The sequence below is a fragment of the Oryzias latipes genome, chromosome 24 (assembly GCF_002234675.1).
Source record: "Oryzias latipes chromosome 24, ASM223467v1".
NCBI classification, from domain to species: Eukaryota; Metazoa; Chordata; class Actinopteri; order Beloniformes; family Adrianichthyidae; genus Oryzias; species Oryzias latipes.
The window spans coordinates 11,848,367-11,861,594 of record NC_019882.2 but is presented as its reverse complement, the minus strand read 5'-3'; the positions used below and the strand labels follow the sequence as shown (position 1 = coordinate 11,861,594).

Sequence of the window (13,228 nt, the reverse complement as noted above, 5' to 3'; positions counted from 1 at the left end):
TAATTAAAACAAAATAATACATTACATTTATAGTCTGATGTTTATCATTCGAGGATGGTAGTTATGAGTCTGTTTAATGATTAATGAGTAATAATGAGATTTCTCCCCAAAAATATTGATAGTTCCCGCCATGAATAGACAGATCCCTATCCCTAATATTTCATTGTTTTACGTCACACACCGACTCTGCCTTCTCTAGAATAAACCAAAGACTAGGCCAAGATTTCCTGATGATCAGGTCAATAGCTGCAGTCACATGTGCAAAATGTCTTTTATCGGATGAAAGATCAGATTAGAATAGAGCTGTGTACATGGGGCTTGAAAAACATTAGCAGATTATATCAAACATTTACATACGCCGCCCTTCGATCAGAATAAATCAAATCTAAAATACTGGAAACGGCCATTGAAGAAGTAATAGCAAGTTTAGTTGTAAACAAAGCTGTGGCTTAGAGGGACATAATCTTCTAAACCTGCTTTTATTATTAGTTATTGCCTGTTTGCTCAGTCCTGTTCGCGCTCTGAAGCTTTCTCTGGAGCACCACACCATCTTCACATGATGTAAAATCCAGCGCAGTAAAATGCACCACGATCGGATCAACAATCAGCATAAACCACCTTTCTCAATCGGAAAGAAACTTTGATCTAAATGAGTCTGATCGGGCCAGAGTATTCTGAATGGTGTGTTTACATGACACATTTTTTTTCTGATCAGGCATTTATTCTGATTACTTTCGTCCATATAAATGCAGCTAACTATGATGATGACTGTTAATTTGCATATATTTGGTTGTAATATGTTTTTGGACCATTAGGTGGCCTTAAAACCCTTTACTTTCTCTAAAATGTATGTAGCCTCCAGCACTCCATTATTTTAAATAAATTTACCACCGGGTTACATGTACTTTTTCTAAAATGTACTCTCTCCAAAACTGCGCCTGCGTGAATTCAAATTTTTCTAATTGTCAATATTCAAAAATTACTCAAAGGGAATTGAGTTTCAAGCATGTGAACATCTCAGCTCTTCAAAAAACATGTAGGTACTTTACTGTTTGTTTCAGAGATAATTAGGAATTTTCAACTTTACGGTGTAAGAGATTAGAATAAAAGATACTCACTACCCAGGATATTTAAATCGACACTTAAATCTGGTTTTGTCTTGTGGTGACAGGTGTAAATTCCAGCGTCCTCATCAGTAATGTTCCTGATGAGCAGAGAGCAGTTCCTGCTCACACTCAGCCTTGAAGCTCCAGCTGAACCCCGTTCCAAATTTCCTCCATAAACTAGCTTAGTTGCAGAATTTGGATTTCTTCTGTGCAGCCAGTTTATTTTGGAGCAAAGATGAGTTGAAAAGTTAGTTTCACAGGATAGAATCACATCCTCTCCAAGCCTTTTGTAAAGATGTTCAGTTTGTCCCCCAATGCCTAAAGGAAAAAAAAAAAAAAAACACCAGAACATGTTATTGTTGAGTTAAATTGACCAAATTTCCATAAACACAATTATTAATGCCCGTAAGAGTTCTTTTCCTCACATTTTCGCTTAATTTGTAAAAGCAAACTTTGAATATTTATGTATTTTTTTATTATAATAATTATAAATCCGGAGGTAATGAAATAAAAAAAGCTTTTTTGTAGCAGTGACCCAGATAAGTGCTATAAACCACAAGCTCCACCTTCTCATTCATTTGAATAAGAAGGTGTGTCCAAACTTTTGGTCTCTACTGTACGTCTTTGTTTTCTGGAATCTCCGATGTTGCTCACCATTTTTGATGCACCTCTAATGCTATCTTGGGTGTGTAAAGGGCTGTAAGCTATAGGGAGAGAGTGCAAAGGAACAATGGGAAGCAGGGACAGGCTTACTCCACCTACTTCCACCCAAATCTCTGAGGCAAATTTCTAATGAACACTGCTGTCCAGCAGAAAATTTGCCCTAAAAAATAAAAGTTTAAAACTGCATAATGCAGTACTGCATAAGACTGGGAACACTTCGACGATAGAGGAATAGTTGATTGGAGTTCACTACAGCATGAAAACGTTGCAGTCTATTCAGGAGACCCAAGATCAGAAATGAACTAAAGGTGAACAAAAACAATTTTTTCATCCTATTTGGGGGCATGTTTCAGCCACCCATGTCCCCAATACAATAGTACTATAACAGTGGTTAAAATTGTTCTTTGATTGAAGTACTTTGGTCCGCTTGATTGGCTCCTGGTATTTTTTCCAAGCAAAGGAAACCAAACTTTTCACTAATTTAAGGTGTAAAATTGGTCGGCATATCACACCTAATAAAGTTAAGTCTGCAGATTTTAGAGGATCCCAGAAAGACAAATCAAAGGATGGCAAACCCAGGACCAAAGTAAAAGACTATTGCTGAAGCAAGTTTTTGTTAAACACTAGGAAGGAAGAAAATAGAAGGGAGAGTCAAGAGTGCATTGTAGGAAACTTCAGGATCTGATGGACAAAAGTAAAGTGGTCAATAGGAACTTAGCACTGAGATGAGACTGTGGACTAGCAGGGACTGTACTGTAGAACAAACAGAGCAGTCAAAAAGGCCACCAGCTTGATTCAGGTATAAATTCAATAATGGAGGACACGTGAAACATAGAGTGAGGATCAACAATCAAAATGCATTTGTTTGGAGGAAAGAAAAAAAGTAATTCTTTACCTTTAGCTTGGAGCAGAAGCATAATCAATACTTGCAGTTGTACAGACATTCTGTCTTTGGAGACTTTTGTTACAAATGTTTCAATTTCCTCTTTTATGGTGATGAAATAGTAGAAAATACCTCAACTCCACCTAAACTGCAGCTGTTTCACAAAGTCATTACCAACAACTAAAAAAAAACATCTACAAAAAAAAAACTTTTTCTTTCTTTCTACGACTTCATTAGGTGATAAAAACAAACATTTAGGTTTAGTAAAATAAAAAAGGTGGTTTATGTTTTTCAAAGAATTTGTTTTTTTCCATAACATCAACATGTCACAAGAACAGAACTGTTTTTTAGCAGGTTTCCTGTTACCTAACAGTTCTTTAGTTGTGGGTATATCATGGGTTTGAACATTTGGAGTTTTCACTCCATAAATAACTCAAACTGACTGTGACTCACTTTATGTTCTGTCACACAATTGTACCCTTAAAGCAAGTCATCATTGTGTCTACACAACAGTCTAAAAACATGAAACAAAGCCACAATAAAATATGATTACAATAATCTGATTTAGTGCAGAAGCCTTGTTTATGCAAACTCCAAGCAAAAAAAAAAGCCAAATGGAAATAAGCAAATACAAAACGTAACACACATCTGTTGTAATAAAGAGGGGCATTGCAAGGTTTAATCAAAACTGGAGAAGATTGAGGGGTAAAAAAGTTCTCAAAACTCTCATGAGCTAATAGAAATATTTGACGATTGTGTTCTTTTTTAAATTCCGAAACATTACGATAGAATAGGAAGGAATGAAAACATTTTCTTTCCTAAATATGCTTTAACTCAATATAATATAATTTTGTTAATGACTTAAAAGGCTCAGAATGTGAACCTAAAAGAGTGAGAGTCAGCGATGGGTAGTAAAAAGCAGATGTACCACACGGTTAAATGTGTTGTTGTTGTATTATGTCACACAGCCTAAATGTTTGGCTGTCTGAACTGCATGCGGGCTTGAAAGTGCAGCGATCGCTCTGCTCCCTGAGGCTGTAGACGGACTCTGTCAAAAGATTCACTTTCTTAATGACATTTCAAAAGTCGGGAGACTTCAAGGAATTGTCTTTTATTATAAAGTTGATTCAAGCTGTAAATTTGTTCAGTGCAATTTCTGGTAACAGGCTAAAAAAACACCAGAAAGTAATTCCACAAATACTGAGAATAAGAGACTAAGTGCTGCATTTATGTAATTACACACATATTAAATAATGTGACAGGAGGTCATCGTGTCAAGTTATAGTATTTTAATTAAAGCATGAGTGAAGAACCAATTAAAATTGTTTAGATATTAGTGAATATAAATATTGCATTTAATTAGCTGTATGTAATGCTCAAATTTAGTTTAGATTAATTAAGTAAATGTTTAAAGGGTCTATATGATTGAAAATCTTTTGAGTTTTTTTGTGTATAAAAATAGTAATTCTTTATAAGTAAAAAACAAAGCGGTATTTTGATCCATCTCCTCTAAAAACCTGCATTCTGATCACCAGCTCCTCCCAATGAGGTGAGAGCGCCAGTTTGAGAGTTGTGCTGCAGAGGGCGCCATTTGACACTGAAATTGACACCTTCAGAAAACGAGAACAGGCGCTCAAGTATTCATATTACTGAAAGTAAATACTAAATGATTTTATTTCCCCCAGACCGCACATATCAAAAGCCATCACTGGCCACTTCCAAATCTACTCAGATTAACATACCCAACTGATCCTACCCATGTCCTGCAATTTTGCTGAAAATATGAAAAGGCCTTTATTTAAATCAAACCACAGATGTGTCACACACTAAACAGATTTGATCTGTAACCAGGTACACACACAACATGGAAATAAAAGAGGGCTTTCTTCAGGTGTGTTATCCCTATCAGGAGAAACAAAATAAATCAATAAATACTTAAAATGCCTCCTAATAGACTACATAAAATCTATTATAAAATCAAATTACTTATTCTCAACTCTTATAGCAGCTGAGATGAAAGATCTGCAGAGCCTCTCAGTTTTGCAGTGAGATAAACCTGTCACTGCAGCTGCTTCTCTGGGAAGTCAAAGTCTTGTGCAGTGGGTGATCTGTGTTGTGGAGGATAGCCTGCATCCTGCTCTTCAGAGACCCACAGTCTCTTGCCCATTTGACACTTGCAGACAGCGCATATTCACCTGTGAGGGCAGGTGTATGTAAGGCTCTAGATGCTTTATTTGATTCTGTCTGACAGTCTGCAGAGCAGCATCTCTGTTTTCACACACGCTGAAGTAAACACTTATTTCACCTCTTCAATTTCTTCTTTTTTGTACACATTCACTCTTATCCCTAAGGTCAGAACCTTTACCTGTGGAGTACAGCCAAACTATTTCTTGCTTCACCTTCTACATTTTGACCAAAGCTCCACAAACCCTTATGGCCTCAACCATAAGCCCACCCACAACCACTGGAGAGGTAAAATCCCTAAACTACTGTTTTTTTCCACACTGGGAAGCACACGTATAAGCCTTATCTTTTTTCAAAAATTGATAGCGAGCCATATAATCCAGGACACCATATGGATTTATTCTGGTTGTGCTTACTGATAATGAAGCGATTTTTCAGAGGTCCACGCCGCTCTGTCAAAATGTCAGTCTGTTTTTTTATGTGTTGTGAACAAGGGCGGCAGGGGTGGGGTTAGGTTTAGGTTTAGGGTTGTAAACACCCTAATATTGCTAACCTGCAGCAGTGTTGGACTGTGTTTTTACGTGTTACTAACAAGGTTTGGAATTAGTGTAGTCATTTTAACATTTGTTTTACTGGCACCACCCCAGAAGTCAGTGAGAGCGTGGACTGTTGAGGCCAGTGAGAGATTGAGAGACTGTTTCCAGACCACGGACTGGGAGACACTCTGCAGCTCTCATGGAGACAACATCCACAGTCTGACCCACTGCATCACTGACTATCACCAGCTTCTGTGTAGTGAACACTGTACCAACTCGGAGGGTGCGGTGTTTCTCCAACAGCAAGCCCTGGGTGACCCCTGAGCTGAGAGCCCTACTGAAGGGGAAGAGGGAGGGCTTTTATTTCAGGGGACAGATAGGAGCAGAATAGAGTTCAGCATGAACTCAAATGCAAAAGGCCAAGAACAGCTACAGGAGGAAGCTGGAGGAGTGACTGGAGAACAACAACGTTCAAGGTGTGTGGAGAGGTCTAAAGACTATCATTGGTCACGGAAAGAGAGCAGGCACGGTGGCATGAAGACCAGGGCTTGGCCAATGAGTTAAATCTGTTCTTAAACAGGTTTGACTCCAGCCCTTCCACCTCCACTTCACACGTCTCCAGTCCAGCAGCGACACCCACCCCCAAGAACTCTCGTCACTGCACACCACCCCCATCCACAGCCGTACCATCTCTGCCCCCCACCTCCGCCCCCCTTCTAATCAGGGGAGGGGAGAACTGAGGCGACTTAAGACAAGGAAAGCTGCAGGTCCAGATGGCATTGGACCTGGGACTGTGCTGACCAGCTCTGTGAGGTGGTCACTTATATCTTCAACCGGAGCCTGAGCCTGGAGACACTCCTGTGGAAGACCTCCTGTGTGGTTCCGGTTTCTAAGATGGCGCACGCTAAGGAGCCAAACCATTACAGACCAGTATCCCTGACCTCCCACTTGATGAAGACCATGGAGAGGCTCATCCTCAGCTACCGTGGTCACCAGTGGTCAGTGGTCAGCACCGTAACGGACCTGCTGCAATTTGCATACAGGCCGAACATCAGGGTGGATGACGCTGTCATCTACCTGCTGCACCGGACACTGACTCACCTGGAGGATGCCGGAACCGCTCTGAGGGTCATGTTCTTTGACTTCTCCAGCGCCTTCAACACCATCCGGCCAGCTCTGCTGAAAGAGAAGCTGGAAGGAGCTGGAGTGGACGGACGACCCCCCTGCATGGACGACCGACTACCTTACCAACAAGCCACAGTATGTGAGGTTACATAACTGTGTGTCGGAGGTTGTCACCTCCAGAACTTCTCTTACGACTCGGCCATTGTTGGCTGTGGGGGGGAGGGGGGGCTGGAGTACAGGTCAGTCATCTCGGACTTTGTGGACTGGTGTGAAAGTAATCACTTGTGCTTGAACACCAGTAAGACAAAGGAGATGGTGATTGACTTCCGGAGGAGAACATCACAATACACACAGGTGAGCATCCAGGGCTTGGACACTGAAGTAGTGGACAGTTTTAAGTACCTGGGTGTTCATCTCAACAATAAAACTAGACTGGACTCACAATACCAATGCCCTGTATGAGAAGGGCCAAAGTCGTCTCCACCTTCTGAGGAGACTGAGGTCCCTTGGAGTGTGTAGGCCTCTTTCAAGGACCTTTTATGACTCTGTGGTAGCCTCTGTTATCCACTACGCCATGGTCTGTAGGGGAGCAGGCAGCACAGACCGGGACAGAAAGAGACTCAACAAGCTGGTCAGGAGGGCCAGTTCTGTCCTGGGCTGTCCACTGGACTTTGTCGATGAAGTGGGTGAAAGGAGGATATTGGCCAAACTAAAATCCATAATGGTCAACACCTCTTACCCACTACTTCAGATAGTAGAGATACTGAGCAGCTTCTTCAGTTGCTGACTGTTACACCCTCCATGTAGGAAGGAACGGTTCTACAGCTCATTCATTCCAACAGCTGTTAGATTTTACAATGTCACAGTTTAAATATGCATGTAGAAAACCGGTTATCATGCATCCAAACCCATCTGACTAAATTGTCCTTTACTTTGTTTTATTTTATTATTACGTATAACATATGTTAAGTCGTAATAATGTATATAGGTGTAGATTATTCTTTTTGTTAAATGTTATTACTTTTGTATTTTTGCACACCTGTGATGATTAGTTTGACAGGTGAGTTCAATTTAAGGAAAAACGGCTAAAGAAACGATGCTTCACAATATCAAGCAGACCTACATTTTCAAGCAATATGGGGGAAAAAAACGTTTTCATACCTTGGACGGGGTATGAAAATCTTGGATATTTTATGAAAACTTAAGCGTGATCCTTGTACTATTCAGAAATTAATGGCTGATTCAGAGCACACACATGTTCATGCAGATAAAGGGAGAATGAGGAATGTTTCTGCCAGACAAATGCATCGGATTTAGAGAGCAGCTGCTAAAATTTCTTTACAAAGCAGCAAGAATTTTTACTGTTATGGAAGGAAACTTCTGGCGCACCGCTGCGAGCCACGTGCGAGCGTGTATAGGCGCATGCTGCGCGCACTTATAAGTCACTGCTGCTCTCTTTTACTGACTTGTTTTTTTTTTTAACCAGCCCTGTTATTTTCCCATTGCTGCCATGTTACTGGCGGAAGGAGGGGAGAACTGCTCTCGCGTTCCGCTGCAGCTCCATGCTCCTCCTTAAACACGCACGCGGTTTCAGCACATATACATCCTCAATCTACAACACAGTGTGGCGAACCGGGGGTTAGCCCCGCCTTAAACCCCTAAGACTCATGGGAAGTGGGGAATCTGAGTGTGAATCTCCACACCACCCACACCTGTGTTCCAATATGTAGACCACACTACTGATTAATCCTTCCTCGCTGAGACTATTATAATCTCAGTGATATGCAACTTGAATTGCCACATCATGCGGCTTGTATTCAAGTGCGGCTTGTGTATGTAAAAAGTTGTAAATCCTCATTAAAGTGGGAGGGTTGGGCTTGTAATCAGGTGCGCTCTATAGCCCGGCAATTAAGGTATTTGGCCACCCCTTAACAGCACTCACAAGCAGAAACGGCTGCATTCGGCCCAGACGTACATGAAGACTGGTTTTCAAACAGCCTTATTCACTGATGACTGGAGGGTCCAGGTGGATGGAGTATTGGGTGGTTGGTGGATGTGCCACCTTGTCCCAAAAAGTCTGCAATGTCAGCAGGAAGTGGCAGAGTCATGTTTTAAGCCAGAATCATGGGGAGAGAGCTGGTCAGCCCCTTTGGGATCCCCGAAGGTGTGAAACTGACCTCTGAAAAGGATGTGGAGTTTCTAACTGACCACTTTCTTCCGTGGCACAAAAGAAGAACTTGGCTTTCCATGACAATTATTTTCATGGATGACATGCACCATCTCCTGCTGCAGGGAATACCTCTGCATGGTTGGCTGCTATGGGCATAAAAGGAGATAAACTGATGTTGTGACCCCATCCTCCCCTGACCTTAACCCTACGGAGTGCCTTTGGAGCATCCTCAAGCAAAATATCCATGAGGGTGGGGGGCAGCTTATATCTAAACAGCAGCTCTGGGAGGCTAATATGACACCCTGCAAAGAAATTCAAGCAGAAAGTCTCCAAAAACCCACAGGTTCAATGGATGCAAGAGCTATGAAGATGTAACTTGGCCTATTGATATGTTTTTGAATAGTTTTGAATTTAAGTAAATATGACCTCCTAATGCAGGAAATTCAACAAATGCCATTTTAAGTTTTTTATGATCACATTTTGTGAAACTCTGTTGTGCATAATAATGTGGAATACAATGTGCTTTACTCTTTTTTTTTTGCCAACTTCTCCAAACAACATTGTGGTTTTATTGAAATGCAGAAGTGGTTCTTCCATGGTCAGCATCTACAGAAGATGCAGATGGAACAGCAGAGGAACTGTCCATAACACTTCAACAATAGTAGCATCCTCAAGCAAAATATCCATGAGGGTGGGTGGGGGTGGGTGGTTGGGGGGTTTCATATCTAGACAGCAGCTCTGGGAGGCTAATCTGACATCCTGCAAAGAAATTAAAGCAGAAACTCTCCAAAAACTCACAAGTTCAATGGATGCAAGAGCTATGAAGATGTAACTCGGCCTATTGAGATGTTTTTGATTGGAATAGTTTTGAATTTTAGTAAAAATTACCATTTTCTGTTTTTTTATTATCTATCAATTTTGTGGAACTCCACTGTAATTACTAATGTGAAAATCGTGGTTTTATTGAAATGCAGAAGTGGTTTTTCCATGGTCAGCATCCACAGAAGAGGCAGAAGGAACTGTCCATAACACTTCAGCAATCCTCCTCCCTGCTTTTATGCAATTTTTTGAGGAAACGAAACTGCAAGATTCTCTTGACCCTTCAGGGTGTGATGCAATGATTATTCTCTAAAGCATCAGTTTTGAATTTGTCCTGTGTGTGGAGGTGACCTGTCCAATTCCTGAAGGGACCGTATCTGATGCATGGCAGCAGAAAATTTAGACTTGGCTGCAACTTGTATAATTGTTGGTGGGGTTTTGCAGAGACTGGCCTTTAGGAGAACAGATGAAGAGTTTCAGAAGGTGTATGAACAGACCCCAGAGGAAGCTGCAGTGGTAGGCCTTGAGCTCCACATTTTAGGATCTATGTAGAAATGGGTACTGTTTGGATTTTTTCCAGTGCAGAAGAGATGCTTTTAAAACAGTTCTGGTGCCTAAATAGTGCACCATCCATCCATCCATCCATCCATCCATCCATCCATCCATCCATCCATCCATCCATCCATCCATCCATCCATCCATCCATCCATCCATCTTTAAAACCCACTGAATCCATGAGGAGCCCATCCACAATCGCTGAAAAAGGAAAATGATTGCCTAGACTTATTCACCAAAACTAAATAGAATACCGGTTATTGATTTGTCCTAAATGAATCCCTGAAATAAACCACAGAAATCTTTTGCTTCTGCGACTCAAACTCCAGTGTGACTGATTTTTTAGTCATTTTAGTTTGTGATTTGTGAAGAAAAATCAAGCTTGTTACAAAAAATAAAAAAGTACAGCATTCTTTTATGACACTTCTGACAGGAATTTACAGAAAAAAATCTTGCTTTTTTTATTTCTTAAACCTGTTGAGCTTTACTTTGTCTTCAACTAACAAAATGAAGTATATATATATTATATAATTGTCATTCCAACAACATACTTTTGTTTTTTTTAATCTGGGATTCCTCCTTTCAGTCTGATTGACATCACTCACAAATGTGTTGACACAACAATTATTGAGTGGGTGGAGCCAAGATTTTATCTTCTACTTAACCATCATCAAAGAGGAAATAAACGTTCACAGCAGGAGACCAACGAAAAAAGTATGGCTCTACTACTGACATCGATGACTATTTTCATGCTCCAGGTTGGAGGTAAAGATTTTATTTGTTTGAATTTTGTTTCCAAATATTTTATACTTTAACTTTAATACCCTTGTTTGCCACTTTTAGTTTGTCTGTTACATCAATGTAAATATACAAGGTATATTTAATTTCACTTTGAAAAATGGGTAATAAAAGGGTATTTTTATGAATTGGTGTAGTTAGTTTTTTTTTACATAAGCTTTTAATAGAACATTTTCAAAATGTTACTCTAATAATTACACTTGCCATAATAAGTTCCGTTTTTGAATCCTGAAGTCAGAAAGCTTAAATATTTGCAATAACTAAACTAAATTAACTTGTAATTTTTTTTAGTACAAGAGCTGCATCAATACTTGCTAAAGACCTTAAAAATAATTTGTAATACAAGTATTGGAATTTAAAGTTATTAAATGTTTAAATGACCCAGAAACAAAAATGTAGAAATGAATAAAAAGAAGGCTTGCGAGGACAAAACTGCAAATTTACACATTTGAAAATATAGTTTATAAACAATTTACATTGTGTGTGTGCAGATTGTGTATTTCTTCTTTGCATTTTTAAACCTCACCTGTTGTTCAATGATTTTGTTTGTGATCCCTAATTGTATTTCTCTGTTTCTTTAAGTTTCTCTTGCAGGTTTCAAATTCAAATTTGACATGAAATACAAAAGAGTTGGAGAGGACGTCCTTTTAAACTTTGATGTTGGTGAATCCTCTAACCAATGCTCCAATACTTGGTCATTCAAAGGACCCTCCGATGCTTACAAAACAAAACAAATTACCATTGAAGAAAATGCTGACCAGGGTTCAGTTGGAGCTTCCAGGCTGAGTTTGAGCAGTAACTGCTCTCTGCTCATCAGAAACCTTACTGCTGAGGATGGTGGTGTTTATGGCTGTAATAAAGATACGTCTGTGATTCTTGGTATTTTGAGCAGTGAGTATTCTGACATCAATATTTCTGTGATTACATGTATTTCAACATTCTGATCTGATCCAAATAAAAGCTCAAACCTTGAAGAGAATCTGACATGTGAACTCATTGAATCAATTAGGTTGGAAAAAGTCAAACCTTATTACAGATTTTTCCCCCCAGAGCTGTGAGGTCCCCCCCCCACCTCAGACTAATATAACCCACCTATTCCATGTCACTACTCTGTTGACAATGCTCTTGCTGCACTTTAAATTTCTATGTGCAGTTATTTATTGAAAAAAAGAGCTATTTTATTTCTGAGAGCTGCTGAAAACAGTGTCGTTGTTCACTGTATAATGATAATAAGAGATTCTGATTCTGAAACTGCTGACAAAGCATGTTTAGTGTGAGAGATGTGAGAGAGTCGACTCATGGGAGAAAATATCATTACATGTTTCATTCTTTTCTATAGTAAATAGGTTGAATTGATGAATCCATAAACAGTAAAGATCAATGTCTCTGATTCTCACTGATTAATGAGGTGAACAGAGAGTTTGAGAGTTTCCTGTTTAGTTTAACTTGATAAACTTCAGATCAGTTTGATTGATTTTAGTCAAAACTGTAAATGTGTCGTTTAAAATTGTGTTCAATGTTAATGAATGAAATTACCTTAAGATAATGTTTACGTATATGTTGTGTTTCAGTTACTTCATCTCCACCAGATGTTAATGGATGGGTCGACTTGACATGCTCTATGAAGAATATGTATTACCCTGGTCAATGCGGTCCATCCACCATCCTCTGGGTGGATGAGACAGGAACTCCACTGTCTGATAAAACTCCTGAGTTTGAAGTTAAACAAACATATAACTGTGATCTTGTTCTGACTGTGAAACATCAGAGTGGAAACAACAAAAGATTCACCTGCCAGTTTGTTGTCAACAGTGAAGTGAAGACAGAAGCTGTCTACGTTCTTACAGGTGAGGCATTATTATTTATTTATATATTTATTTATTTATTTTAAGCAGGTGTGCTGAAGGTAAAAATGTCTGATTTTTGTTTTTAGATGAAAAAACTGCTTGATTTTCTCTAAATTGTTTCTCCAGAATGAAGCACAGAGGATGGTGATGAAGACGCCAAAGAGATGCAGAAAGAGAGAAAGAACAAATTGGAGACAATTGTTCCATTTTTTTAACACATTTGATGTATTAATGCAGATTCATTAACTTTGCTGATTTTAATTACATTTTTTTCTTGACTAACTTTTTTTTATGAAAACAAACTATTACTCAAAGTAATTATTAATCAGGCAGTTACTGATCAGCTTATTGTTATCATTCATTTCACCTATAAAACATGCTAAATCTTTATGTTCATTGCAATCAATTATTACTATTTAGTGTTTTAGACATTGACCCTCAGTTGAGGAAGGTAAGTTAGCAGGTGAAGCAGCATGGCTTGATTTACTTTAAATAGCGCCTTTCATTTTGGTTAAAAACACAAAGCGCTTAACATAAAAACA

At 39.3% G+C, this 13,228-nt stretch overlaps 2 protein-coding genes across 5 annotated transcripts in view; one reads left to right on the top strand and one right to left on the bottom strand.

The window, feature by feature from the left end:
* Window positions 1–2,740, bottom strand: part of LOC105357177 — a 302,080-nt gene extending 299,340 nt beyond the window's left edge. For all 3 annotated transcript variants that reach the window (XM_023952916.1, XM_023952918.1, XM_020714773.2), the window contains exons 1-2: window positions 2,665–2,740; window positions 1,119–1,424 (exon numbers count right to left, since the gene is read on the bottom strand). In XM_023952916.1, the coding sequence (XP_023808684.1) occupies window positions 1,119–1,424; window positions 2,665–2,713 (355 nt within the window). In that variant the 5' untranslated portion in view covers window positions 2,714–2,740. The remainder of the gene's footprint in view (window positions 1–1,118; window positions 1,425–2,664) is intronic.
* Window positions 2,741–10,700: 7,960 nt separating this feature from the next.
* LOC111947064 overlaps window positions 10,701–13,228 on the top strand; it is a 98,014-nt gene continuing 95,486 nt past the window's right edge. Inside the window, exons 1-4 of one of the 2 annotated variants that reach the window (XM_023952929.1) lie at window positions 10,701–10,806; window positions 11,422–11,730; window positions 12,411–12,686; window positions 12,813–13,076. In XM_023952929.1, coding sequence (XP_023808697.1) covers window positions 10,758–10,806; window positions 11,422–11,730; window positions 12,411–12,686; window positions 12,813–12,817 — 639 coding nt within the window. In that variant the 5' untranslated portion in view covers window positions 10,701–10,757 and the 3' untranslated portion in view covers window positions 12,818–13,076. Of the gene's footprint in view, window positions 10,807–11,421; window positions 11,731–12,410; window positions 12,687–12,812; window positions 13,077–13,228 lie in introns of those variants that run through there. The other variant, XM_023952930.1, reaches the window with a different exon arrangement.